Source organism: Oikopleura dioica, chromosome XSR (assembly GCF_907165135.1).
Source record: "Oikopleura dioica chromosome XSR, OKI2018_I68_1.0, whole genome shotgun sequence".
Lineage (NCBI taxonomy): Eukaryota > Metazoa > Chordata > Appendicularia > Copelata > Oikopleuridae > Oikopleura > Oikopleura dioica.
This window is the reverse complement of record NC_137294.1, coordinates 767,912-794,306: the sequence shown is the minus strand read 5'-3', so window position 1 is coordinate 794,306 and position 26,395 is coordinate 767,912. Positions and strand designations below refer to the sequence as shown.

The following is a 26,395-nucleotide window of genomic DNA, read 5'->3' as shown; positions in this document are numbered from 1 at the left end:
TGGATTCATTTTCCCCGGCCACTTCTTCACTCTTCTTCGTTTGCGAATTCCGATATGCCTGCTCACGGATTTATATAGTATTCAACTATCCAATTTTTTATTGGCTGCTCGAGACAATTTCTCTCGCTCTGTGTATTAAAATTGCAACATTGAATTAACAAAAAAAATCATGAAAAAACATGCACTTTCACTATCGACAACGATCTGGGCAATCATCGGCAACCTGTGTAGAAACCTGAGTTTCAGGGTCCTAGAAGAGCTCTAATAAAAAGCCGCGAAGCGGCTTTCCTCCAAACAAAGCCGCGGAGCGGCTTCCTTAGAAGTTGAAAAGAATATTCAGATGAAAATTTTGAAGCTCTTGAAGGATCCTGAGTCAGGTTTTTACACAGGCAACCTGAGGTTGTCGAACCAAGCAAGCTTTTTCTAGTTTTGCCTCGGCAACCTGTGTTCAGAACCTGAGTCAGGACCTGAAAGAGCTTGAATGTGACAATAAAGTTCTTTCAGGTCCTGACTCAGGTTTTGAAGACTCAACTTCTTTCTCAAACTCGATCTATCTGTAAATCCAGGCGTCTGAAAAACCGAAGAAATCATAATCGCGTTCGCGACATTTTGCTCTTTCTTGTTTAGGCCGCTCATTATTTTTTTCCCCAAAAACTGGCTTTCTCAATTTTCCAAAAAAAGAAAGAGTGAAAGACTTCCCATTTCAATTTCTATTACTGATGCTTATCCGATGATCCTTGGTCGCCATGTACTGCATTGGAGTCGATTCTCTCTTTTTCGATTAGTTCGTTTTTCTCGCGAGATTTTTATCTGTAGAAGAAGCTACAGGTGGAGAGATATATAAGTTTAATGCAATGAAAATATTAATGGCGATAGGGTTACGGAACATTCATTTTCGCGCCGCCACATAAAAGCTGAGGTGTTAGAAAAATGACAACTCCTGCCCAGCCCAAGTCGAGCATTGAGCTTTTTGTCATTGAATAAATATTTTCCGATTGAACAATTTTTCTTCAACAGATGTTCTCTCTAATTATTTTTTATTTATTTTATAAGAAACAGTCAAATCAAACTTGATTTCAAATTTCAGATTTTGCCGATATTGCAGATATTGTGGACTGATCGTATCATTTCATTTTTTATAATTTCTGCCAGCCCAGTGGTTCCTAATAAGTGTTTTTTTTGCCCAAAAGAGGGCACAAGACAAGATATCCCGCGAAGAACATCTGCTCCAAAAATCTCCTGCCGAACTTATCTAAGTTGGGGTAGTTATTGAATCGAACCAAAATTCAAGAAGTTCTATAACTAAAACTATTCTACACAGAACGACGAAGTATGAAATCAACGAAGACTAAGCGCCAGAAAATTAATGAAAGAGGTAAGTCTCCAATTGAGGAAAGCTTAAAACCATTTTGCTGATTACAGTTTCAACATCCATCGGAAAAGGGTCCGTCGTACAAGTCGACCAACAAAAATTTCTTTTTATTTAGCTGATACGGATTCAAGATTTTATTATACACTGTAGTCACTGTACCAACTACACTCCACGACAAGTACCTTACTACTCCTCAACACTGAACCTTTCCCAAATGCAAAAGAAAGGACAACAACAACACTGATTTTTGATTGTCAAAATTGATTTTATTCAGGAACTTTATCAGGAGCATCCACACTTTGTGGTCCAAGTCCAGACTTTTCGCCGATTTCGCGTTCAGTTTTTCGCTGTTCGTCCTTTTTTAGGAGAGCGACGAAAGAGTCACTTCCGCAGTCGAGTTTGTCGACTGCAGGTTGAATGCGACTCTGTTTCCAGATTCAAATCAGTCTGGTCCAGCGTCTCATTTCTGCCTAAGCTGGACCTTCAGATCTCTGAAGAAATTTTCAATAATCGCTTTTTTGTTTTGAAGAAATTTACCTTTTTACGGGTGGCTTCGGACTGTCGAAGTTTGACGAACTGACTTTTTCAGTTTTTTTAGCCCTGAGGTCAACAGAAGTTCTAGAGATTCGCGAAAAGGGCTCGTTGGCATGGCAACATGGGATTATCTAGAATTTCGAGCGCTTGCAGGAAGAGAGCAAGGGATTGCAATTACCACCTTGTTTTCTGACAAATTAGCTCTAGAAAAGTGAAAAACTCATCTTCAACAATATTTTCTAATAAAATATCAGATTCATTATTATTTATTTTAAACAGAATTTAAATATAAAATCAGAATATTTTATTACTCGGGAAGAAATCTTGTAGATTCATTTAAAATTGAAATTGATCATTGTATGATTACTTTTTTATAATTAATGCCAACCCAATGGTTCTTTATAACTGATTTTTGTCCAAAAGAGGGCGCGAGACAAGCTTCCGGATAGATATCCCGCGAAGAACATCTGTTCCGAAAATCTCCCGCCGAACTTATCTTAGTAGGGGTAGTTATTGAATCGAACCAAAATTTAAGAAGTTCTAGCCCTCTAATTCATCATTATCAGAGTCGAAACCAAAAAATGGCCTATTTACTTCATCAAAAAATAAATTGTCTGAACGACATTTAAAAACATAGACGAGATTTTTTTCGGGCCGTGGAGCCTTTAAAAACGAGCCGCAGCAGGTTAAAATCTCCACTTTTTTGAAAAATTAAAAATGTCACTCCCGAGAAAGGCAGTTTTTTCAGAGCAAGAGAAGCAGCTACTTCACGGTATAATTTCCATTGCGTTGCCGATCTCAGGTGCAGTCGAGAGGGTTGAGGGAGGAGTAATCGTGTTTAGGCGTCGAATTGATTCTGGACAGGCGATTATGCGAAATGCAGAGAAAAGCGAGAGATATAAAAGGTTCGTTTAATAGATCACTTGCAGATTATTTATTTCGCATTTCAGGGCAGCTTTTGACGGTCCCCATCGAGTCTTCCGGAAAGGGAATCATTCACCTTGCGATCGAGCTGTCCAACGAGGAAGATCTCCAATTCCTGCTTGAGTTTGAACCGCCCCTCGACCAGCAACATCCATGGCCGATCTTTTCAGCTTTCGAAGGCGAGGCAGTAAATGAGCGACTCCAGAAGTTGTTTCGACTCTGCAAACCAAAGACGCATGCGGAATGGTACGAAGGGCTCAAGGAAAGGGTCACCATAAGATCAAGCCTGATCATCAGGTGAGTATAGCCATTAATAAAGCTCGAGAAGCCGCTTGCGGCTTCGAGCCAAAAATATAAAAAAAAGCCGCGCGAAGCGCGTCTAGAGTTTATTTTGTCTGGAAGCCCCAAGCGGCTTCTCAAGTGTAATTTATGGCTATCTCAGCTGAAATGTTGATCAAATCACGTGACCTGGAAAAAAGTACTCGCGACTTGAAGGAAAAGAGTATCTCAAAGCGTTCTGGTGGGTCGAGCAGATGAAGTACTACGCGGAAGAAAACGAGAAGGTCAAGGCATTCGTCCGGCCTGGCTGCTACACGCCAGACTTTGGATGCAACAGAGAGAGGCCACGGAGAGTTCGAGTTACAGGTATTTTTGATGGAAAAAAATTGTTCTCAACGTTTTTTTAGATAAAATTGAAGTGAAGGAAAAACAACCGAAGAAATTGAAGAGCAATTCTTTTTCAAGAAGAGTTTGGAATGGCCTTGTAAAGGTAAAGGACCGAGAAATGGGAGGATTTCTTGAATGGTTTTTTAGATGAAAGAGCGACTACTGGTTGTGAAAAAGAAAAGAGACAGCAACGAGAAGGAGAATGAAGAAAACGAACAGGAAGACGAAGGATTCGGGAGCTTCGATCGACGAGATGTGCGAAGACGATATGTTCAGAAGAGAAGTGGAAGTCGGCGGTTCAGGCAAATTCGAAAAAACACTGGTAAGAATTCGCAAATTATTATTCTCCTCGTTGATTCCTCTTTTCAGCGGCGAATTTGTGGCGAGTGAAGTCAGACTCGGCGCTGGAATCTGAACCACCGTCTCCGCCGTTTCCGCAAAGCAAGACAATTCCAGCCGAACTGAGCGAGGAGATCAACAAGATTCGAAAAATGAGCAAGAGTACGAGCACCTACCACCTAAATCAACTCTCTGCGGACGAGCCGGAATCTGGACCGGTTTCGGAGTTTCCAATGTCGATGCCGGTCAGTGTTATTTTCAGAAAAGTCAGCTAAATTGACTGTTTTAGAATTTGCATGCGGAGGAATCGGAAGAAGGAAAACTGAAGCTCAAGCGTTGGGATACGACTGCGACTCTTTGCGAGCTTACTATCACTGCTGTCTGACTGCTACATCTAGATAACATCTTCTGAATAAAATAAAACTTTACTTATAGAATAAGTTTTAATTCTTTATTTTCTCACAGGTAGATAATTTTCAGTATTCAAGCTACCCGGGGTAGCCTGCCCCGAGAGCCACTACTTGTGCCTAAACTAGAGCTTACTCATTTTAAAAAGGTTAAAATCAGAGGCATGTAGTTTCTGATTTTGAGTTGTTTATATCCAATTTTTGTCCAAAAGAGGGCGCTAGAGAACTCCTTGTACCTCGCAGATACATATCCCGCGTAGAATATCTGCTGCAGGAATCCCCTGTCGAGCTTACCTTCCTTAGTTATTGAATCGAACCAAAATAATAGAATTTCTGATCATGATTTGATTGACAAAATAAAAGAAGGAATACGCTTTCTCTGCTTCCTATTCAAAGGTAGTAGGGATAAATATTTCGGTACAGTAGGAAGCCTCTTCCTGGAAGAGACTTTTAGTTTTTCCCTAAAACCTAACCCTAACCCCCCTAAAGTAAAAGTACTTAGTTCCTAGCCCTAACACCTAACCCAGGGGGCTTCGCCCCCTTGGAACTCCCCTAACACTAGCCAGAAATGAGGTTACCGAAATATTTTTCCATATTACGTATTGAAAGATACAGAGAAAGATCTGCTTACTAATAGTGTAGCAATAAATATATATTCATTTGGATATAAAAAATAAATGTCGATTTTGCAGATATAAAATACATAAAAGAAAACGTTGAGCCTTAGAAGGGATGGTGGAGGCTATGGAAGGAGGTGTGAGACTGCTGGAGCATCGATTGATGATTCTGAGCGCTCACAGAGTTTCGCAGCCGCGAGCCTCCAGTGTTAGACTGGCGAGCTTTTTCCAGGTTCATTTTTTGGAAAAAAGGGGGAAAGGAAGCGAAAAATGAACCGTTCCTGGTCCAGGGGCTGAGTAGAGCGAGCTCGTGTTGAAATGTCGAGCAAAAGAGCTGCTGGAGTGGAGGCTCATCTCGGAGAAGCCAGGGACCATTTCTCGGTACTCGATAGTAGCGCCACGGGCTGGGATCAAGTGGTGGGGCTTCTTCTTGATGTCCTTGGCTAAATAAAGGCTAGTTTTTCGATCAGATTTATAGAATTACCGGGAATGGTGACGCTTCTGATTGCGTGATCTTTTCGGATGTGAATCGTCACGCTGGTTTTGCTCTCTTGGTACCAAAACTCCATGTTGCTCTTGTTCGTGTTGAGCGATCGAACAGAGCCGGAAGCGTTGGGGCCGAAGAGAGTATCGTTCTTGCTTCGTTTGTAGTAGCTGACGGATTCAACTACATCCCGGAGCTTGGCGCCAGGGCGGCACATGTGCTCCAACAAGGAGATTACATCTGGCCGGGGGTGCTGGAGCACTCGCTTGAGCGCCTCTAAAAAGGAAAAAATGAGGCTGTCCTTGTTGATTTAAACGAAGATCTTTACCTTTGACGCAGTACGCGGCGTGGTGGTTTTCAAACTGGATGAAAGCGATTTTCGGCTTTCCTTCGCTCTTCTCGGGAACCTGGGGGAAGTTATTCTCGATGTACTTTGCCGCCTCGGGAGAGATCTTGGAAATAAGTTTTTCAACATCGTCTACTGTCACGTGATCGCTCAGCTTGCCGATGAAGAGTTTTCGCTTCAAATCCTCTTGATTGGATTCCTTAAAAAAAAGATTAAAAACGGGAATTATAAAAGTGGCCTTTTAAAATTTTCCTGAGTTCGGCACCCTGTCAAGAAAACCTGAGTCAGGGTCTTGAAAGAGATTGAATTGCAGCGCGGCTTTTCGCTCTCTTTTAGGACCCTGACTCAGGTTTTCTACACAGGTTACCGAACCAGAAATTTGCTTCAAAAACTGACCTTGATGTTGAGAACAACTGGGCTGCCCTTGAAAGTCGCTTTATCAAGTGCTTTTTTGTGGATCATCGGTTTCGCAAATCGGAGAAACGCGATTTCTAAAATGCAGTTAGAACATCCTTTCCTTCGTAAAAGACACTTACTCTTCTTCGTCCCGGAATCTTTGTTAGAGATTTTCCTGTCGAAGTGAATCTCTTGTTCGGCTTTGTCAAGTGGGATGTGGAGGTACTCGCAGATGTGCTTGCAGAGGTTTTCGTGCGTCCATGAGCCAGGAATCAGACCGACAAACTAAAGAAATAGTTGATACAATCACGGATCGTGGTTCTCGGCAACCTGTGTAGAAATCCTGACTCAGGTTCTTGAAAGAGCTTCCTCGGCTGTTGAAGCTCTTTCAGAACACTGGCTCAGGTTTTTACTCAAGTTGCCGAGCCCGGTTTTGATTCAAAAGAAATAGCTGGCAGAATCACGGACTGGCCTTGGCAACCTGTGTAGAAAACCTGAGTCAGGGTCCTGAAAAATCTTTAAAAAACCGCGAAGGATTAAGCTCTTTCAGAACCCTGAGTCAGGTTTTCCATACAGGTTTCCAGATCAGGGACTTACCAATTGACGGCAGAGCATTCGGTTGTTTTCTTCAGAAGATTCGCCCTTTGGTCTCATTTTCAATCGAAAAGTAGCTCCGAAATTCGTTACAGATATCTTAAATAATCCTTCAAAAGCTTATTTATTTGTTAATTGATCAATTCTAGCGCTAAAAATGTCCATTGTGCGGCGCACGTGGCCCCAGTCGAAAAAAAATCCTCCTGATTGGCCACTTAGCCAGGCGCTCTTGCCGCGAAATACTCTATTTCCGACCAAAATTGACGAAAAACACTGTTTTCGAACATTGAAGTTCGCAAAAATGAAATCTACAGCGTTTAAATAACCAGAACTTACCTCTTAGTCTCACTGCGCGTTGAGTGCAACTGGCAGTTGTTTTCTGGCGACAACTTTTTGCAGCGCGGCAATCTAGAACATTTTCGATTTTTGTTTCGAAAACTCGAAAACAACAAGAAAATCAGTCAGAAATTTCGCCTTTTCGCGGTAAAGGCCGCGGTAAAGGCCGCTTGCGGCTTTGAGTAAGGCGAAATTTTAGCCGCAGAAAGCGCGGCTTTTCCTTGTTCCAGGCTCAGCAACCTGAGTAAAAAGCCTGTGTCAGGTTCTCGTATTGACTTAGAATATCGAGCCCAGAACAAGGAAAAGCCGCGCTTCGTGCGGCTTTGGTTTTGTCTTACGCGAAGCCGCAAAAATGGCGGCTTCTCGATTTTCAGAAGTCATTTTGATTTAATAAATAATCTTGAATCAAACCAATTTTCCGATAAATTTAACTGTCAATTTACTTTTGCACTGTACTGCAACAGTATCAGTAGTACTGATTCAGTACAGTATTCTTTGAAATCCACGACGTAGTAGTTTTTTGAATGGGAGAAGTGTGCGTAATCGGGGAGAGATGAATCAGGCGCGATGAGTCAGCGCCTCTCAGTTCGGACGGGCGCGCGTTTCGGCCGGGAATAATTTCAATTTCCAACCCTTTTTTTGAAAGAAGAGAATGAATTTCGGAATTGAAGAGTTCGAAAAGTAATTCACCAAAAGTCGCCAGAATAAGGTAAAGAGGGAAATCAAAAAAGAAGACAAAAGAACCTGCCAAATTTACGACGAAAAAAAAAGTTACGATTCGACGAAAATTAAATATTGCGCGAAAAATTGAAATTGTCAATTTTCATAGGAAAAACGCGTTTTCATCAAAAATAAGACTCTGGTGAATTCTAGAGGAATTCTAGAGGAGCAATGTTCCGCGGCGAGTGGCCGTACTGGGAGTGGCCGCCCATTCTTGAAAAAGTATTTGACGAAAAAGTCACAATTTGAAAATTCGATTTTCATTTGGTGAATTAGGGTGATTTTCTCATTTAGTGGTAAATACGCTTTTTACAGTAGCCTACATTCAAAGCTAAACATTTCTTTATTGGAAACGAGCTCCCGAGAAAGTAGCCAAGTGATTCTTCTTATTCTCATTCTCCTTATCGTTATCATTCTTTATCAATCAATTTTCATCAGAACTTAAGGGTACACCCTTATTTAAAACTTTTCATATTCAAAGATGTCCAGAAATTTAAGGGTATCCCTTCCATTTCGCTTTGTAAAGAAACATGGTGCAAATCGTGTTTCATTGGGATACCCTTAATCCATCGATATTGGCAACCAAAGTTGACATTCAGACTTGAGCATGAGAATTCTGTTGGTCTTATCGAGAGCTCGCCATCTTCAAATAGATTACGTAGAAATAGAAGTTTGCTAGAAATAGAATCAACATTGATTTTTACCATATTTTCATCCCCGGTGTCTATTCCGCCTGGAAAGCTTCAAAGAGACTTGAGATAGACGAGAAGTGTCACATGACTGGCTGCGATTGAAAAGTCTCTCTCTTTCTTCAAATTGAAATCCGTCTGATTTCAAATTGGAAAAAATTTGAAAGTATTTTCTTGTTTTGATAGTCGCGCGAGAGATCAGGAAATTCAGCACTTGTCGGGCATTTCTCGATTATCTCGATTCTCACTTCGCAAGTGGCGTTTTTCTTGTTCCTTTTTTCTAAATTGGGTCTCGTTTAGGATGCGATGCCAGTACAGAATCGGGTCGCGGATTACTTCGTCGTCGCCGGCTTCAACCCGAAAAATGCAGAGAGCTTGAGACTCCCAGGAGAATCCTCCAAAAATGGTAAGTCTTTTCTATTCCAATCTAATTTTGATGGAATTCTGATTGTTACGAAAGTATTTCTAATGCTGAAAATCAAGCGTACTCGTTGTTGATTTCATTTAATTCCAGATCCGATCTGCGACGTCGTCGTTTTAAATGCCAACGAGCAGGAGTCCGTGCCACACGGGTACACCCTAGTCGACAAGACAGTCGGTGGCTTGCCAGCTGATCTCAACCATGGGAGCTTCAACGCGCCGTGCATGTACATCTGCATCAGGCGCGGGAAAGATAAGCCTCCAATCGTGCGCGTCGACGTCGTCCAGGGCGAGCAGGCCAAGGGCGAAGTGATTAGACGGACGCCCCACTCCCGCTCCGCCAACATCAACAACACGTGAGCATTCCCTTCTTTCAGAATTCAAAAATTATTCAGCACGTCCTTCAATGCGACGCCACTCTATCTCCGCCTCCACCGCGACAGCTACTCGCCCTTCGTCGTGTCAGAGCTGGCAGTAGTGATTCCTTCCAAGGGCGAGCAAGACCCGCTCGGCTTCGTCCGTTGCCCGCAGAACCTCAATCTCGGCATGGTCGGCTCCGGTGTCTTTCTCACTTACAAGTTGTCGCCGAAGTCGGTGAACAGAGCGAGCTATCGGGCCGATTTGCTTGCCCGATTGCCGAAGGAAGACCATGCAGATGTGCCAATGGCGCCCTGGGTCAACTCTGTGCCTATCTTCGCCCTGCCCTCCGGCGCCAGCCTCGAGAGCTGGGACACTGATCAACATGGCGAAATTAACTCGAATCCTCAGTTTAGGAACAGGGCTTTCAATTATGAATAAAAAGGAAAGATCTGATTGATGGTAGACGAGTTAGTTTTTCTTCAATTTCTGTATCAAAAGCCTTGTTTAGTACGTTCGTTTTGACAACAGAAACTTCGGAAAAGATTTACGGCGCATCGCTGGTCTTTCTTGAAAAGTTCGACAAGGCGCTGCTGAAAGAATCGCAACGCCGCCGCCTCGGCCTCAACGCGGGCAACAACGAGCCCGTCCCAGGCGCCGAGGAGAAAGAAATCTTCGTGTCCAAAGCCATTTGTCTTCTATCAAAGGAAATGCTCGCCAAAATATGAAAAAATCATTTTTCTTTTAAAATTTATCAACAAGAATTCGAATTTGTCGAGCTTCGCGCAGCATCCTTTCTTCAACGCCTTCGAGGCCTTCCTCAAGTTCCTGTATCAAATGACGATTTCAAACTCGGTGCAGAAAGTGTCCCTCGAGCGCCATATCTCGCAATTCATGAGTCTACCCTTTCCCTCGCCCAGATGTCCCCGTATTCACGCTCACCTCTCCATCCACCACGAGATTCACCTCTCGCTTCCTCGATTTCGCCCCTTGCCGCCCAGCGGCGCTAGTTTCAGGAAACAGTGATACATTTTCTTACTTATCTCGTTCAAAATCTGCTAAATTTTCAAGTTAAAACTTCTACTTGAACTTCCCCATGGTCACTTTTGAACAGCTCGTTGTTGTGGCACTTGGGCTCGGAGCGGATGATCTCCCTCTTTCACGCAGTTCTGACGCAGCAGCGAATTTGTGTCCACTCCCTCCATCTTCAAGAATTAACGCCGGCGGTAGAAGCTGTCGCCAACCTCATTTTCCCTCTTCAGTGGCAATGTCCTTTTATACCTCTTTGTCCCATCGAATTAGGTAACAAAATAACTAAGAAGCAAGGGCTTAATCAACTTATTTCTAGCGTGCATTATCGAGTCCCCTACTCCCTTACTTATGGGCGTCTCCAGCACCTATTTCGAATGTCCGGATAATGTTCCGGACGAATCCGCGGTCTACCTGGTTTCTCTCGATCGAGGAGCCATTCCTGATCAAGACAAAAAGTTCAAACTCATTCCTGCGCGTTTCCTCCAGCCCCTAATGAGCACCGTCAAAGAAATCGAAACGCGACTGCGAGCTGTTGGACGAGCAGGAAGCGATTTCAACGGTGGTGGCGGGGATTACAACACATTAGATGATCCTGAAGCGGAGTCCGATCGGGCGCAGATAGAACTGGATCTACGACAAGCATTCCTTCGCTGTTTGTGCCATTTACTCGGGAAGTACCGTTCATTCTTGCTTCCGATTCGACACCAGCCAACAACAGAAACAACCGATCTAAAAGTTCTCTTCGACGTCGCCGGTTTTATTTCAAAGAACGCTGGGTCAAGCAAAAGCAGTCGCACATTCTACGACTCTCTGACGAGCTCGCAGGCTTTTTGCGCATTCATCGAGTCGAGAACCTTCTCTGGTGGCCACGTGGGCATCCAGCAGCACGAGTTCTTCGACCAGTGCCAAGATCTAATCGAACGGAATCCACAGAACGCCGGAACCATTCATTTATTAAAAGCTGGCACGCCGAGCGAAGAAGACACAATGAAAATCGTCCCTCCTCCTGAAGACGACGGCGAAATCGCTTACAGTGAGTTTCCCACTACGCTAAAGTCTGTCGTCGAAGTCACGACGCAGCGAATCGAGAAGATGGAAAGCTCTGCTGGTCAACGAACGCCCCAAGAGCTGGATATGGCCAGAAGTACTGCCGATACCTACTGGAGAGACGACAACCTCTGGCCTCTGTTACTCCGTTCTTACTACTACGCACTCAGTCTCATGTACATTCCAACTTATACGAAGACCGCGCCAAGTGCAACAGCCGCCTTTCGCGAAGGTCTAAAAGTGATGGAGCTGATGGGGCAGGAGCGCATCACTCTTCCGGACGAAGCGCCTTTGAGAATGATCCTCGCTTCTTGTCTCGACCATCACAAACCGATGACAGCCGTGCGGGTCCTAAATGCTGCCAAGAAAGTCCTCAGACTTCAGATCAACGCGGCCACTTATGCGCTTTACAATCAAGTGTTGTTGGAGGCAAAATGGCCAGAGAACGCTCGCGATGGATACACTCTTTGGAAATTGTTGAAAAACACGGTTTTGGCGACGATCGCATTCATGGAACCTGTTGAAGGTTACCGTCGATTCCAAAGTCCTGCGCCGGAGAATCAGTTTAACATGAACATGGGCCTCAATCACGCATCGATGCAAGCGGCAAAGACAGGCAGCTCGCGCTCGCTCGAAGGTGCCTTCCATGTTACTACGAACGAAGAAGCGGAGAAAGAAAAGGTCTTTGAACCGCGCACAGACTCGCCCAGTGCACTTTCCGTCGACACTTTAAATTTGAACGATTCAAATCGAGACAAGGGAGGAGTCGAGTCTGGTTTGCCCAGGCCGGACCTGGGCTTTGCCGTTTCCCAATCCAACCCGAATCTTTCCAAGACTCTTCCTGCAACCCCGACAAAATCTTCTTCTCCACCCCTGATCGCAGCTCATCCTAAATCAAAAGCCGTCGCTTCCAAAAGCTGGGGACTCAGTTCATTTTCCAAGTCCTTCACGGTCGACAACCTTGGTCTCTCAAAAATGTCAGAAAAACTTGGAACCAGCTCGCCAATGAAATACTTTCAGTCGCCAAAGGTTTCCAAGGCCATCACGGATACTGTCGACTCCTTTACTGACACTTTCGAATCTGTCAAAGCGTCGCCAAGTTACAACAACTTGAAGGATGTTTCGAAAAAGTACGTGGACAATTTCTCGGCAGCTGCAAAGACAATGATGGATAACATGGATGGAAAAGGGGTCGAACAAGAGGAGGGATCTAGCGAAGACTCGATGGGTGTCAACGAAGACGACGCAAAGAGAAGCTCCCTGAGAAGGAGAGTAAGGTAAGTAGCTAATGATTATTGAAATATCGCAGTTGTTCAATTTAATTTCAGACCAAACTCTCTGGAAAAGCCCTTATCGGACGGAACTGGAAGCGTCAAATCAGCAACGATCCTCTCTACTCCTGATATTTTCGTGACAATGTCAGCTGCCTGCACATGCTCGAACTGTGGCACGCCACTGTATGAAGAAGAAATCATGGCCGGCTGGACGAGCGACCCGAATTGCATGCGAACTTACTGTCCCTGGTGCCCAAAGGTAATCATTGATTACTAATCAAAGTTTTGAAGCAAGAAAAAGGATACACTTTGGTTAGATTAAAAATGGCTTTTATTAGGCAAGTGTGTTGTGAACTAACAGTAAGGGAAGGAGAGTCTATTCTTCGTCGGTCTCTTCATCCGACTCTTCTTCTTCGGTGTCGTCGATTTCGGGCTGAGCGTCGGGCATCTCTGTTGCCGGGAAGAACTTGTACTTGGCACTTTTTGTTCTGTTTCTTGGCCGCCAGGGAATGTAACCAAGAACTTCGCAGATCGCCTTTCGTTCTTGCCAGCCAGAGTCGGGACCATCGTGGCGGGATGGATAGGGGTAAATCATTCGGTCCTCCAGGGCCTTCCGCTTGTTCTCCGGCAGGACTCCCACCAGGTTTTCTAAAGAAAGAATGAGAAAAAAATCATGTGATAATCTTACCTTGTTTCTCCGCCGACCAGCATTTGCCATCACTGTAGGCGACGGTCCACTTGACCCAGATTCGATGCTCTTCCTCTAGAAATTCTTTAAGTTTTCGAGTAATACTTAGTCTCCATACCTGGCTTTAAGTAGTGTTGAATTGCCATAGTGCCATCATCTCGTCGGACTTTTCGTCTTCCCCAAGCGAGTGAAAGTCCGCCGAGCGCCTAAATAAAATTGATTAATTCCTTTTCCTCAGTAAAAGATCTTTACCTCAAGCTCCCACTCGGCGTTTTCGTCAAATTTCTCGGGCGCCCTCTGTACCTCCTCTTCGTCCGATTCTTCGATCCTGCCTCGTCGTTTTTTCTCAATTACAGCTGGAGTTCGTCTCGTCTTCTTCGCGACCTTGTCATTTTTCTGTGCCACAGCGTTCCGCGCAGCTTTCGCGACTTTCTTCTTGCGGTGCGATGTTTTTTTCGCCATGTTATTGCTCTTCTCCGATCTCGCCATTTTCGTAAAATTAGAAAATATCAGTTTTTTTTATTCTAATAAAAAGTTTCGGTGAATGAACTTTATTTTAAAAAATGGAGGTGGGTATCAGTTACGTCGGCTCAAAAAATTCTGACAGCCAATTGAAATGAAAGAAATTTTGCGTAGTTTGCCATTTCAGGTGACCTCTTCTCCTCAACAACAATTTGCCATGATTGCCATATTTTCGACGGCTCGTCTTTGACAATTTCGCTTATCATCTAATATCGAACTCTTTGTTTCCCATGAGAGTAGCGATGAGTCTACATTTCTTGTAAATTAGTCTTCAACGCTCAAATTTTGAGCAGAACCGAGCGGAAAGGCCGCTCAGACTCCGCTCAATGATCTTTTCGTGAGTTCTTTGGCCGCTCGCTCCGATTTCTGACAAAATATTGATGTTTCCTTTCAGACAACTGTTCCCGAACTGTCAGTGCTGATAGAAGATCGCCGCGGCAAAGTGACTTACAAGCGCATTCCGCCGATGACGTTCCTCTCGCCCATCGTCCTTCGCAAGGAACTCGAGACGCTGCTAGTTGTCCATGGCGAGAAAATCCTCCGCGAGCAAGACTTCATCGAGACGCACAAAATCCTCTTCTGGAATCTTTTCTACGGTAAATTCCTTGTCTATCAAACTCCAAATTTACAATCATCTTATTTAGCGTTCGAAAAGATGAAGCTCAAGCACTCACTTGACCAGCTTCTCGCTGCCTCGTCGCTGCTAAATCGACAAGAGCAAGACGACGACTCAGGATCGCATTCCATGAAAGAACTCAAACCAGTGGGTAAGTCAAGTCGCTATTTGAAGAACTTTTATATTTCATATTTACTTTTTTCATTGTTTGATTTGAATTTTAGTGGGAACGTATCTGAACTGGGACTCGACGCTGGCGAACAAGTCCACTCCTTACCCTCCACTGTACCGCATTTTCAAGGAATTCCAGAAGCCAGAAGATCAGCAGAACCGCCTGCTCGTCTCCAACAGTCATATCAAGCGCGATACCCTTATCACCATCGTCGAGTCAATTAAAAACGTAAGAAACAAGAGTCACTTTCCCATAAAAACGAACTCGAATTCAGAACGACTGTCAGACGCCACTGATGAAGCTGCTTTATCTCTGCGAAGGCCTGACTCGGGATTCGAAAGAAAAGGTGCCGCGCCGCTCGTGCTACCGGGAAGCGCAGTTCTTGCTCGTCGCCGCCGTCGGCCAGCGCAACATCGACTTCTCCCTCTTCGACCGTTACTGGCAGAAGGCGCACGAGATCCTGCAGGACCACGCGAAAGAGCTGCGCAATTCCAACGACCAAACGCCCAACCAGCGCGTCTACATTTGCCGCAAGATCTTCGGCGAGCCCAGACTCCTCTGTTGAAAACTTACACAGCTATTTTACTGTAAAAAATACTTGTCAATTTAATTACTCATCGTCCCTTCACAAAAACTATCAAACAACTATCGAACATCTACATCTATATTTATATATATGTGAAATTAAATTACTGTACTTCATTACTTTCATCCTTTCATACTGTAACATTGCGGACACGCTTCAAGTTCAACCCGCTTCATTTCCCATTTCTTTCCGATTTTCCAGCAATTACAAATCTAAAAATATGCAATTTAAATGATATAAAAAACTACGAAACTAACTCAAGTCACATGACTTATTATGATAGAAAACAAGCTTCATCCAATTTAAAACTAAAATAAGCTGAGCAAAGACGGCCCTGTTTCTTTCTTTATCCATGTTATTACTTGATTTAAAAAAGCTAAAATGTTATAAGCAATAATAAACTCATGAAAGATAAATCTAACAAATTTCGTCAAATTCGTCGATTCTCATACCCCGCAAGTTTCTTTCAGACAGCAGAACTGGGTTTGGCAATATCTGTTGAAAACCTTGACTCAGAATCCTGACTCAGGTTCTCCACTCATATTCCCAAGCCCAGTAGCAGGATGAGGATTTTTATTTTATTTCCGCTCAGAAAACTTATTCAGACATCACTGAACTTTGAATCATCAATTGAGCATTTTGGGCAGCTCTTTTTATATTATTACTTATTGAGCAAAAGTAGCAGAAGCAAAAGTTTAGCAGATAGAGATGTTAAAAGTCCTCGTTGATTGCGATCCGGGCGTGGACGATATTTGCGCATTGCAGTTTCTTATTAATCGCAACGACGTCGAAATCGTCGGAATCAGCATCGTTCATGGAAATTGCCCGGCTTCTGTTGGAGCTAAGAATGCTTTAAAACTTCTTACGTTGAATAATCTGCAGGTACAGAAGACAATTTCTTCATTTTCGTATTTTCAAATTAAAAATTTCAATATTCTTTTCAGCATAAGATTCCGATCTTTTTGGCTCCGATACAACGCTCGTCGCCGAAGACGAAGACTGGAAAAAGCACCATCTTTACCACGGAAGGAATGGATTATGCGACGTCACTGAGAATGATGTAGAAATTGACGAGAGCGTTTTCTTGAGATCCCCGGCAGAGGCCGCTCCCAACGCAATTGTCCAGCTTTCCCAACTGTACGCAAACGAATTGGCAGTGCTGGCGATCGGACCTCTCACAAATCTAGCGCTGGCGATGACAATCGATCCTCATTGTGCGAAAAAGTGGAGATCCTTGACGATCATGGGCGGGACGAGTTGGGGAAGAGGAAATGTGACTGCTGCGGCCGAGTTCAACTTTTTCCACGACCCAGAAGCAGCGGCGACTGTTTTGAGAAAGATACCGGAAGAGCTTGATACGAAGATTGTGACTTGGGAAGCGACGCGCGAAGGGACATTTAAAAAAGAAATGATCGATTTTCATCCCTATCAAACTACGTTCAAAGTACTATCTTCACTTTTCCATGGTTTTTGAACTTATTTCAGGGAGAATGGCTGTGGGAGCGCTGCAAACGAATGGGAGTTCCGATAGACGAAGAAGCATTCGACGACTTTTGCATTTGCGATCTCGTCGCTGCGGTCGTGCTGGTCGAAGGAAAAGCAATCAAGAGCTCCCGAGACTGCCACGTCGCCGTCGAATGTGCCGGCAAATTCTCCCGAGGCGCGATGGTTGTCGATGCTCGAGATCGACCCACAACAAAGCAAAAGGAAGAAGCTGGATTTAAATTAGGAAAAGGGCGAAAGTGAATAGAAGATGTTCCTTGGAAGAGCCAAGCGAGTTAGAATTCATCGTTTGAGCCTTTTAAAAAGTCACAGTGGTAGACAAAGTCGACTATAGCAGGCCTTTGCTCGATCTTCATGGACTCAAACTTGCTTCTACGTAAACAGTTATAGACTATAAGTTATAGTTAGTACATATTATCTCTCTGTGTTTATTACTCGTACAATAAACGATTTTTGCTTTGTCAAACGAGTGCGCCAGCTGCTTGTTTCTGGTAGCGGCGGAGAATCTTTTCGTATTCTTGAGTCACGCCGTCTTTTAAATCGTCCACCTCGTCTTAATTTAAGATCAAAACACGCTCAGAAAATGGGCGTCTTTACTTTTCGCTTCTAGCACCATTTCGTAAATGTTTTCCAAATTTCTGAAAACCGAGTTATCTGGATGATCGTCCATCAGAATCTCATCCTCTGTCGGGACTGCTTCTCCTGGCATTTCTCTGTAAGGAGAAGAGTTTACCGCATTGAATCTCTTCACAGAATAACTGAATAAGAAGTTTAGTCTTCGTTGATTTCCAGACAAAGTTTGGGCTCTTGCCTGTTGTCAAAGGCACTCTTCTTCGGCTGTCTGTAAATAAGGCCGAGAGAGAGGCCAAAAAGAGGAAAATAATGCGCGGCGCTTTTTTCATTTTCTGCGGTGAAAACTGGCGAAATTGCCACATGCATCTTTGCTGGCTCTTTTTAAAGCCCCTGGAAAATTGATTTTGTGGCGTGATACTTGTCTCATTCCAAAAGGGATAATTAATATTCTCTTTCAATAATATTTCATTGCTAAGAAGAAATGCTTTAAACGTTTTAGAAATGTTAAAAAAGAAAATACAGCTCTGCCCACTTTTGGTCGAATTTGATTGTCGAGTAAACAAATCACCGTTCTATTTAATAATATGATAAATTTCTTTGTAAAAATTGAAGTCTGCGGTGCAGCATGGATGCCAGGTGGCTCCAAAAAGGTCAATATTTAAGAGTTACTGGCGCGTTTTGAATTTTATTCAATATCGCCAATTTAATATTTGAGCAAACAGCAATTGAGGCACAGGCGAGGGTCAGACTGTCCCGAGCCCGGAAATCGACAGATGAGAATAAGGAATAAGCTCTTCCTGTTTTTCGGGGCCTTACAGCTTGCGCTTGTAGCAGCTGAGAACTTTATCGAGAAAACGAGCTACAGTACGGAGATTCCGTGCTCCGAATGCACCTGCGAGGAGAAATGCTCTTCCTGTGGTGTTTGTGTCAATTTCATTCTTGATACGAGGTAAGCTTCGAAAATAATGATAAGGGATAGTAAAGAATTCCAATTGTTCTTTCTTTTCTCACTGATATTTCAAAGCTGCGATTCTATGGCCGAATTGCGGCTGATGAAAGACTTCATAGGAAACCTGGTGGACGAGATGATCCTCTCCGACGATCGACATCGCTTCCACCCGTTTCTGATCATCAATTCTAACGGACGAGATATCTTCAACCTTCATCCTTCCCAAACTAGCGCTTCCCTTCGCCTCAACGAGATTAAAGTGGCAGTTAACGCGCTTAGACCTTCTGGATCTTTCAACCTTGATCAAGGAATGGATTCGAAAATATTTCCTTTAAAAATGAACTTTTTTTAATTGTAGTGTCCCCTACTGTCTCCACTCCATTTATTGCTTATCAATTGCCCCCGATACTTACCAGGTCATGCGCTTCGTTGCGCATGACTTGAACTTCCTTGGCTTATAAGCCGCTCGTAAGCCAACATTCCACACAAGTGATCTCACCTTGACATTGAATCACTATTACAAATAAACTATGAATTGACACTCCACAAAAGCCTTTTTATTTGGAGACTCTTGCAGGACACTAACATAATAAACAAATCAATTTTTGGAATCCCAATCAAGCTCTCCGCGCGTCCTCGGAATTAAACGAGGATTTGGGCGCTCACTGCAGCTCGAAAATCAACGTAATCATCAGCAACGGCGGCGATGGCCATGTTATGATGGAAAGATTTGAGAACAAGGCGGATGCGAGCTATTTGCTGACATTGAACAACTGGGCGTGCGATCGGGGACAGAAGGAGGATTGCTGGAGAGCAGAAGTGGTAGACAAACTGCGCGCAAATGGAGCTACGATCCTCAACTTGCCAGTTGATAGCCATCGAGATTATGTGAAAACAGCGATTGTCGAGTACGTCGACCCTTGCGAAGGTTCGACAATTTTTCTTCAAAGAATCTACCATTTTTTCTTTGCTTTAACCTTATACAGTATAAGTTATACTTGAGTTAGCTATTTGCAGAAATATGAATAACAGAATTAACGAAGTTCACAACAACTCCTAAGTTGCTGTTTTCAGAAAAGTGCGAGGAGCACTGCACATGCGACTGTCAAATTGATGTCAAGAATTGCGCAGATGACGAAGCTCAAAAACCATGCTGCGGAAAACGGGGCGAACAGGGCGCAACTGGGCAGAAAGGTGGAAGAGGAGCTAGCGGACCAGATGGGCCAAAAGGAAAAGATAATCAAAATCATTATACAGTATAATTTTTAGACTTGTTACAATAATCTACTTTGATAGAGTTCAAGTAACTCCTTTATTTTATCTCGATAAAAGGAGAGAAAGGGCAAAAGGGAGCAGTTGGAGAAATCGGAGAAACTGGAAGAAAAGGTCCTCAAGGTCCCCAGGGGTAGGCTTGATTTGCTATTTCTCCTACAAATAAAATGATTATAGAGCTCCGAATGACGTTCGAGGGCCAGTTGGGGAAGATGGAGTCGATGGCGCTCCTGGAGAGAGAGGCGAGCCTGGCCCTGCTGGATATCCTGGTACTTTTTGATAGGAGAAAAAGGACTTACTCTGTTTAGGTTCCGCTGGCGAAATGGGTCCGATGGGCCATCCTGGCGATGAAGGCGACGTCGGTTTGGCCCCTCCTGGAGCCAAAGGAACTAAAGGAGCGACAGGGCAAAAAGGCGAACGCGGCCGAAGCGGTCCCATGGGTCCAGCGGGCGCCGGAGTGGGCTCATCCAGTTTCTACGACACTTACAAAAGCTTACTCAAGAAATCGCTGCTGGAGAGCTTTCGAAAAGGAAACGTTCCGACTTCAATCGCGAACAAGTTCAAGAAAATCGCCGAAAAGGAGTCGAACAAGATGTGTTCTTGCAAGTATGACCGTTTGCAAATGCTATAATCTTTTGATGAGTTTGAATAGTTGCGATTTGAATGGGCGCTGTGACAGGACTACTTCACAGCCGAGCTATCCGCAGAGCAAACAACTGGATAGAAAGATATGCCTTCCTAAGAAATCGACCGCTTTTGGTAACACTCTTAATACAGCCCCTCCCTCTTTACTTTGTTAAATCAAGACAATCCTTCCGTGCGAGTCCCACCAACAGTCGCGCCATCAACGATCCGCAAAGTCTACCGCCAGCCAACGAGCAACGACGTTGTTCCATCAAAGAAACCAGCTCCGCGCAAATTCAGAAGACGAAGATTCAGAAGAAAACGATACCATCACTAGTTCTTTTTGTTTCTTTCTTTTCTACACTTCGCTTGAGTTCAAGAATCAAAAAATAAACTTTCTCGCTTTTCTTTCCAACAAGATAATTAAAAACATTCGGTTCTTTCAGGATGATAACGAGGTCGTAATGTTTTTAAATTTGTTGTTTCTCCTCCTGGCGCAAAGTGTTTACAGTGATTCGGAACCCTTTACTATCTCCATCGATGGGCCACATGAAATCACCCTTCCCTACGATGAAGATTTCGTTCTCACGGGAAATATTGAACCCACTGGAAATGAACTATTTGATCCGCAACTATACGACGTCGAATGGACTCCAGTAACTCTTCCCAAAGACTCCAAAGCCAGTGAGCTACTGGATCCAAAAGAGCCATTAATCTACAGAATCCCAAAGGGCGGTCTAACCGTCAGTGGCTTGTACAAATTTTCGCTTTTCGTTTCGTCTACCTCCAATTCAAACTACAGTAAGTGCTAATTAGTAATTGCCAATTAGATGCTTGTTGATTTAATTACTTTTTTCAAGACCAAACCGCCTTTTTCGATGTGACGGTGCATGATATGCAATCAAAAGTGCCTCTTACTGTAAATATACCGCCCAAAGTCGTGCAATTACCGCAAACTCATCTCGTCCTCCAGCCAGAAATCAATTTCGAGGATTATCCCGAGGCCCGGCTCATTATTATCAGATGCTACTAAAATCAATTGATTGAAACATTTTCATTTTTCTCCATCGATTGATAAATTGAGCCTTGAGCAGGAATCGTTAACGTTCAAGTGGGAAGAGCAAGAAGTTCCTCTCAACACAGCGGAGCTCATCGTCGACGCGATAAAAAACGAAGCGTCGCTGGAAATCGACGTCGCTCCGGAAGCAGCCAACATTACTTTCCTCTTGACCGTATCAGACAATAACTCTGACCAGAAAGTGGAAGTACACGCCTCATTACAAATTATCGAAGAAAAAGACGAGCCTCCTACCGCTGTAATCATCCCAAAAGGTGCCTAGTTCGAAAAATTTCAAATTTTTCAGCGAAAATTGTAGAGTTCAAAATCACGCTTCCGACTTCCACCGCTAAACTGTGCGGAAACTCGTCGACAGACGACCACGAAGTAGTCGAATATCTCTGGGAAGTGGAAAACGATGAGAATCCCGAAGTTGTCGATCTGTCCGGCTCGCACGAGCCTTGCCTTTCCATAAACAGCATCCGCAAACCGGTAACCTTCTCCTTATCAATGCTCTCGTTTTCCTAAAGAAGCAATTAAGGGAACTTATCATTTCTCCCTGACCGTGGCAGATAAAAAGGGGCAAAAGGATCAGACTACCGCTACGATCATCGTTGACCCGGCGAAGAATAACAACCCAGTAGCTAAACTCCAGGTAATTTTGATCTCAACTATCCAATCTTTTAACTTATCAATGAAGATTGGAAACGTCATGTTTTCATCGGAAGGCAGCGCACTCTACTTCATTCCAAGCACAAAAGAGCTCGTCCTCAACGCCTCCACCAGCGTTGATCCAGATGGCGACAGTTTGACGTATTTCTTCTCCACGGGGAAGAAAGCTCCGTCAAAACAGATCCTTACCGTAGATCCGCTCGATCAAAGAATCGCCAGGGTTTCAAACATCACCGCAGTCGGCCTCTACAAGTACCAACTGACGGTGACGGATGATGGAGAGCCACAACTATCAGATTCGGTGGAAATCGTTGTCAACGTCACTACTGGTGCAAAGCCGACTATCGTCGTCGAGGAAGAGCAAACAAAGGTTGGCCCTCGTGCAAACTTTGCTATTGACGCTTCGCGCTCTCATTCTTTCGGTAAATGCTTTTCCTCATCAACATTACGAAAAAGGACGTTTTTTTAGACGATTCTTTACTTTCGTTTTCGTGGACGGCTGATCCATCCGTCCTCGCTGGATTCACCGTCTACAACAACTCCATCAACTCGCCTATCCTTCAAATCTTAAACGCCAACATCGGCACCTACAAGTTCACCGTCACTGTTACCGACAAGATCGGTCAAACCAACTCTCAAATCGCCACTGTCAACGTCGTCGAGGATCCAGAAATCGATACTATCATTGAAATCACCGTTTATGACTGCCCAATGATTACGAAAAAGGAGTCAAAAGATGCTGAAACGGAGCTGTTGCTTAATTTAGCGGTAAAGGATGATTTAAAGTAGTTTGTTAGTTACCATCTTTAGGATAACGAGCCTGAATTGACAAAAGTGTCTATTACCCACGTTTTCCAGCCCTTCCACTCCCCGGACTTGGTGCTTCTCGCAAAAGCATACGACATCTTCGAAAACGCAACGGAAACATCTCAAGTCGTCCCCTTTCTCGACGGAGCGCTCGTCTCAAGCGGCGGCTTCAAATCATTTTGTCGCGGGCATCCTGTCACTGCCAGGCCTCTCGTTTGCCTCTCCGACTGCAGTGGCCACGGCATTTGCTCCAACTCGACGAAAGAGTGCGAATGCGACAAGTTCTGGATTCGCAATCCAATGCTGGCGTATCAGAATTGCGCCTGGAGCCTTGTGTACTTGGTCCTGTCCATTTTTCTGATTCTCATCAGTGTCCTCGGTAAGATTGAAAAAACAATCAACAATAGCCTATCGTCAAATTTAGCCGCTGTAATAATGCTAACACGAAAGCGAAAACAGAAAAGCGGGCGAGCAAAGAAGCATCAGAAGCGTCGATCGGACTATGCCGCTCTTCATGCCTTGGATTCCGAAACTGACGAAGATGAAAAAGCACCGTCGAAATTCTCTCGTCCACGGAAGAAGCGCCCACTGCGAGCAAGACCGCCGAAACCTATAAAGAGCGATCACGTCGCTCTGATCGACTCCGACGGTGCTCCAGGGACGAGCGATTCGGATACGCTCTTCGAGAAGCCGCGCTTTTCGGAAGAAATCCTGTAGCGAATATTATCTTTAACTTTATTTCCAAAGCCGATTATTTTATCGATAGAAGAGGTCCTTGACCAGTTATTCGCAATAATTAATTTTGGCTTTGTTATAATTCCTCCTGGTAGCACTAGTTACTTCTTAGCTCTCAGAAGTTCGACTTTTCAGACCATGCGCTCGGCAATTTGTGCAGAAAACCTGAGTCAGGGTCTGAAAGATCTTTTTCATTCGAAATCTTTCAGGCCCTGACTCAGGCTTTCTACACAAGTTTCTACAGCAGGGCCTCTGTGAGTTACTAGATATTTTTTTTCTGGAGGCTGCGTCTCTTCAATCATACGCCTTACAATCTTCAATACTTCTGTAAACACTGCTTGAAAATATATTCTATTCAAAAAATGAAATATTTCTTCAAAAAAACTGATTTAGATGATTAATGAATCGGTTTTTGCGAAATCGTTTGATAGAGTTATTCAAAGCGGTCGTTTTTCTTGCGTTGGGCTATTACCTCGGCGCTCTTTATGCCACGCATGAAATAGCAGCAGTCAGTTCTTTCAAAGATTTTTCAATTGCGAGGAGTTCGAAAAGCAATCTTGATGAAAATAATGAAAAATCAAAAAAATCGAAAGCATTTTTGACGGTTTTTGTTGTTTCCGCGCCTGATAACAAAGAGAAAAGGGATGTTCTGCGAAAAACATGGCCAAGTTCTTAAATTAATCGTCGTTAACAATTTCTGCAGTTTGCTACGGAAACCATCAATTAATTGAATTGCTGATAGAATTTATGAATTGACTAATAAACGCCAGATAAAGTTGCGAACTTGGATGTAAGCTATCAGTCTGCGATCCACCGGAATGCATCTTCAAGTTTGTTATCGGAACGGCTGCGCTTTCCGAGAAGGTGATTCCAGATTTGACAAGCGCTGACATGCTACAGCTGCCTCAGCTCAAAGGTTTTTTTGTGAAACAAAACAAGTAAATTTAAAAAGGGCGACTAATAAGGAGCTATTAGACTCGTACCACGCACTCACACAGAAAGTCGGTCTCTCGCTGGTCTGGATTCATGAAAATGTTGATGCCGAATTCGTACTAAAAGCAAGGGTTTTGGAAGTTGTTCTTCAAAGACTAGTCGCTTATTTCGTGGAAAAGAATTGATGAGTCTCCTATTTAAAAAACCCTGCCAAAAGCGGATGAAGACACTTTCGTTGATCTAGCCAGATTGATTCCTGAGTTGAAAAAGCACGGCTCGGACCTGTACATGGGATACTTCTCCGGTCGTGCAAGGGTGAAAAAGAGTGGACCATGGGCCGAACCCAACTGGAAAATTTGCGACTACTATTTGCCCAATGCCAGAGGCGGTGGTTACGTTTTAGGGAAGGATGCTTACACTTTCATCGGTCGAAATTTTGAAAGGTATGTAGCCACGGATAGGCGATTTATTTTCAATCTTATAAGAGTGCCGAAATTGTCTAGCCTAGGAACATGCATAAAACTTACTAGAATATAATGTCCGCTTTGATTTTCGAGCTACTTCTATCTTTGAAGTTTATAGTGATAGATGCGTCAACTGGCCCTTTTCTTCAACAATGTAAGGCCCAGGTGAGTGTTTGGCCCCACGCAATCACTGCTGGTTATCGGGGCGAGCGCTTGTCGAAATTAGGGAGATCCTGCGCATCTCGCATCTTATTAATTAAGAGGGAGAGAGTTTTATTTCTTTTCACTCAAGATTTTTCGCTAAAAATAAACTTTTTCTCTTTCTTGAAATCAACAAAGACCATTTTTGAAATTCAGCCTTTCGATTTGGAACAACGAGGACGTAAGTGTCGGAGGCTGGCTCGGTCCCTTACCGCTCAACAGAGTCCACATGGTTGAATTTGATACAGAGGCGACCTCAAGAGGCTGCTCAAACAGCTACATCGTCACTCATAAACAGACGCCAGAAATGATTACAGAGAAATGGAACCTGCTCAAGCGGCATGGTAAAATTTGCAAAGAGGAAGTTCAGAAAAAAGCGGGCTACATTTATGATTGGGATAAGCCACCAAGGAAGGATTTTCAATTTTATTTATGACAAATTTTATGAATTCAAAATCGTTTTTCAATGCAGAAAACCTCATAAAAGTCAATGCTGCACTCCAGATCCAAATATCCACTAAAGTTCTATTCTCGTTTTACTTTATTACTGTATATTTTTACATATCATGGTACCTAAGTGCAATTTCTCTATTCAAGCTCATACAGTTCAAATAACAATTCGTAAACTTATCAACTACTAAAAAGTACTTTTTCAGAAAACAATGATAAATGCCTAAACACAGGCTACTAAAACTTATAATGGGAGCTGTATGTCAAAAATCTTCTCCGCCCGGGACTGTTGGGAAGCCGGACCCAGGCGTGAACGGGATTGAAGAAGAGCAGGAGATTCGCTTTCGAACAGATACAGAAGAAGGTAAGTAATCAACATACAGTCAACTTTGTATTTAACTTTATTCTAGGCTACGTTCGGCTTTCTACAAACTCTTCGCTGACAAGCGATCTGCGGGCCTCCTCTTCCCGCATCTTGAGCGAACCGCTGCCCGACCCAAGCAAAAACAGCGCCAATCATCACCGCACTCGCGCCTTCTCTTGCACCACTAACAAGGCTGCCCCATCAACACCGCTCAAGTCACCTATCCGCTCTAAATCTACATTCGTCGACCAAACCAACAAAACAAACAACAACAACTCGGAAGACGAAAACGACGACGTTTTCCTCGAGCACGGCTCCAACGTCTTTCGTCTCCCAAAACCTTCGCCAGACGAAAAAGAGCCTGCCAAAAGAGCCAAAAGCGCGGACGATGGATACTCTCGCATTCAGCGCAATCCCGCTATTCCCTCGTAAATACCTTGTTTAGTCTGCAAAAACCTGTACTAACCGAAAATTTAAGCCGCTCTACATCAATACTGAAGGATCCAAATTACGACAAAGTAGCTGTTGTCTCGTAGCTGGTGCTAAACTTGGTGAAAAAAAGTGAATTCTCGACTACTGTTAATGAAAAACTTCAATTTCTGTCATCCTCTCTCTTATTTTCTGTACCTAAATAAACAAAGATACGATTTGAA

At 43.7% G+C, this 26,395-nt stretch overlaps 11 protein-coding genes and 1 long non-coding RNA gene across 12 annotated transcripts; 9 read left to right on the top strand and 3 right to left on the bottom strand.

Moving 5' to 3' along the window:
* The first annotated feature begins 1,696 nt into the window (after positions 1-1,696).
* On the top strand, positions 1,697-26,395 carry LOC145707051 (uncharacterized). The gene is made up of 4 exons (XM_081784529.1): positions 1,697-1,706; positions 25,574-25,742; positions 25,789-26,170; positions 26,221-26,395. Exons 2-4 carry the CDS (start codon positions 25,598-25,600, stop codon positions 26,276-26,278), a joined length of 585 nt encoding a protein of 194 aa, XP_081640655.1. The 5' UTR covers positions 1,697-1,706; positions 25,574-25,597; the 3' UTR covers positions 26,279-26,395.
* On the top strand, positions 2,585-4,246 carry LOC145707105 (uncharacterized). Its single transcript, XM_081784588.1, has 8 exons — positions 2,585-2,708; positions 2,749-2,811; positions 2,857-3,098; positions 3,310-3,475; positions 3,517-3,599; positions 3,644-3,818; positions 3,866-4,080; positions 4,125-4,246. The coding sequence occupies exons 1-8, from the start codon at positions 2,624-2,626 to the stop codon at positions 4,218-4,220; spliced, it is 1,125 nt and encodes a 374-aa protein (XP_081640714.1). The 5' UTR covers positions 2,585-2,623; the 3' UTR covers positions 4,221-4,246.
* LOC145708238 (uncharacterized) lies at positions 4,363-7,121 on the bottom strand. Its single transcript, XM_081785896.1, has 7 exons — positions 7,016-7,121; positions 6,683-6,778; positions 6,226-6,370; positions 6,086-6,180; positions 5,672-5,888; positions 5,344-5,619; positions 4,363-5,302 (listed from the first exon to the last, which is right to left on the bottom strand). The coding sequence occupies exons 2-7, from the start codon at positions 6,737-6,739 to the stop codon at positions 5,094-5,096; spliced, it is 999 nt and encodes a 332-aa protein (XP_081642022.1). The 5' UTR covers positions 6,740-6,778; positions 7,016-7,121; the 3' UTR covers positions 4,363-5,093.
* On the top strand, positions 7,746-9,929 carry LOC145707104 (DENN domain-containing protein 4C-like). The gene is made up of 5 exons (XM_081784587.1): positions 7,746-7,957; positions 8,725-8,830; positions 8,939-9,200; positions 9,240-9,611; positions 9,713-9,929. The coding sequence occupies exons 1-5, from the start codon at positions 7,907-7,909 to the stop codon at positions 9,927-9,929; spliced, it is 1,008 nt and encodes a 335-aa protein (XP_081640713.1). The 5' UTR covers positions 7,746-7,906.
* Positions 9,987-15,120, top strand: LOC145707040 (DENN domain-containing protein 4B-like). Its single transcript, XM_081784516.1, has 8 exons — positions 9,987-10,207; positions 10,306-10,503; positions 10,550-12,557; positions 12,609-12,813; positions 14,159-14,360; positions 14,409-14,531; positions 14,605-14,780; positions 14,827-15,120. Exons 1-8 carry the CDS (start codon positions 10,039-10,041, stop codon positions 15,115-15,117), a joined length of 3,372 nt encoding a protein of 1,123 aa, XP_081640642.1. The 5' UTR covers positions 9,987-10,038; the 3' UTR covers positions 15,118-15,120.
* On the bottom strand, positions 12,879-13,823 carry LOC145707050 (uncharacterized). Its single transcript, XM_081784528.1, has 4 exons — positions 13,495-13,823; positions 13,361-13,448; positions 13,243-13,317; positions 12,879-13,202 (listed from the first exon to the last, which is right to left on the bottom strand). Exons 1-4 carry the CDS (start codon positions 13,729-13,731, stop codon positions 12,931-12,933), a joined length of 672 nt encoding a protein of 223 aa, XP_081640654.1. The 5' UTR covers positions 13,732-13,823; the 3' UTR covers positions 12,879-12,930.
* Positions 15,747-17,121, top strand: LOC145707188 (nucleoside hydrolase-like). Its single transcript, XM_081784679.1, has 3 exons — positions 15,747-16,020; positions 16,083-16,582; positions 16,624-17,121. Exons 2-3 carry the CDS (start codon positions 16,334-16,336, stop codon positions 16,882-16,884), a joined length of 510 nt encoding a protein of 169 aa, XP_081640805.1. The 5' UTR covers positions 15,747-16,020; positions 16,083-16,333; the 3' UTR covers positions 16,885-17,121.
* On the bottom strand, positions 16,431-17,396 carry LOC145707189 (uncharacterized). Its single transcript, XR_014134736.1, has 2 exons — positions 17,239-17,396; positions 16,431-17,194 (listed from the first exon to the last, which is right to left on the bottom strand). It is a non-coding gene; the product is annotated as an uncharacterized LOC145707189 (long non-coding RNA).
* Positions 17,676-18,515, top strand: LOC145707102 (uncharacterized). The gene is made up of 2 exons (XM_081784584.1): positions 17,676-18,163; positions 18,239-18,515. Exons 1-2 carry the CDS (start codon positions 17,988-17,990, stop codon positions 18,513-18,515), a joined length of 453 nt encoding a protein of 150 aa, XP_081640710.1. The 5' UTR covers positions 17,676-17,987.
* LOC145707044 (uncharacterized) lies at positions 18,663-20,471 on the top strand. Its single transcript, XM_081784520.1, has 7 exons — positions 18,663-19,091; positions 19,238-19,395; positions 19,498-19,568; positions 19,613-19,704; positions 19,744-20,041; positions 20,088-20,194; positions 20,242-20,471. The coding sequence occupies exons 1-7, from the start codon at positions 18,881-18,883 to the stop codon at positions 20,394-20,396; spliced, it is 1,092 nt and encodes a 363-aa protein (XP_081640646.1). The 5' UTR covers positions 18,663-18,880; the 3' UTR covers positions 20,397-20,471.
* On the top strand, positions 20,504-23,692 carry LOC145707042 (dyslexia-associated protein KIAA0319-like protein). The gene is made up of 9 exons (XM_081784518.1): positions 20,504-20,860; positions 20,920-21,062; positions 21,154-21,391; positions 21,436-21,608; positions 21,658-21,771; positions 21,817-22,210; positions 22,258-22,556; positions 22,599-22,974; positions 23,020-23,692. The coding sequence occupies exons 1-9, from the start codon at positions 20,524-20,526 to the stop codon at positions 23,310-23,312; spliced, it is 2,367 nt and encodes a 788-aa protein (XP_081640644.1). The 5' UTR covers positions 20,504-20,523; the 3' UTR covers positions 23,313-23,692.
* Positions 23,728-25,379, top strand: LOC145707046 (beta-1,3-galactosyltransferase 6-like). The gene is made up of 5 exons (XM_081784522.1): positions 23,728-23,995; positions 24,127-24,246; positions 24,306-24,390; positions 24,482-24,706; positions 25,085-25,379. The coding sequence occupies exons 1-5, from the start codon at positions 23,731-23,733 to the stop codon at positions 25,362-25,364; spliced, it is 975 nt and encodes a 324-aa protein (XP_081640648.1). The 5' UTR covers positions 23,728-23,730; the 3' UTR covers positions 25,365-25,379.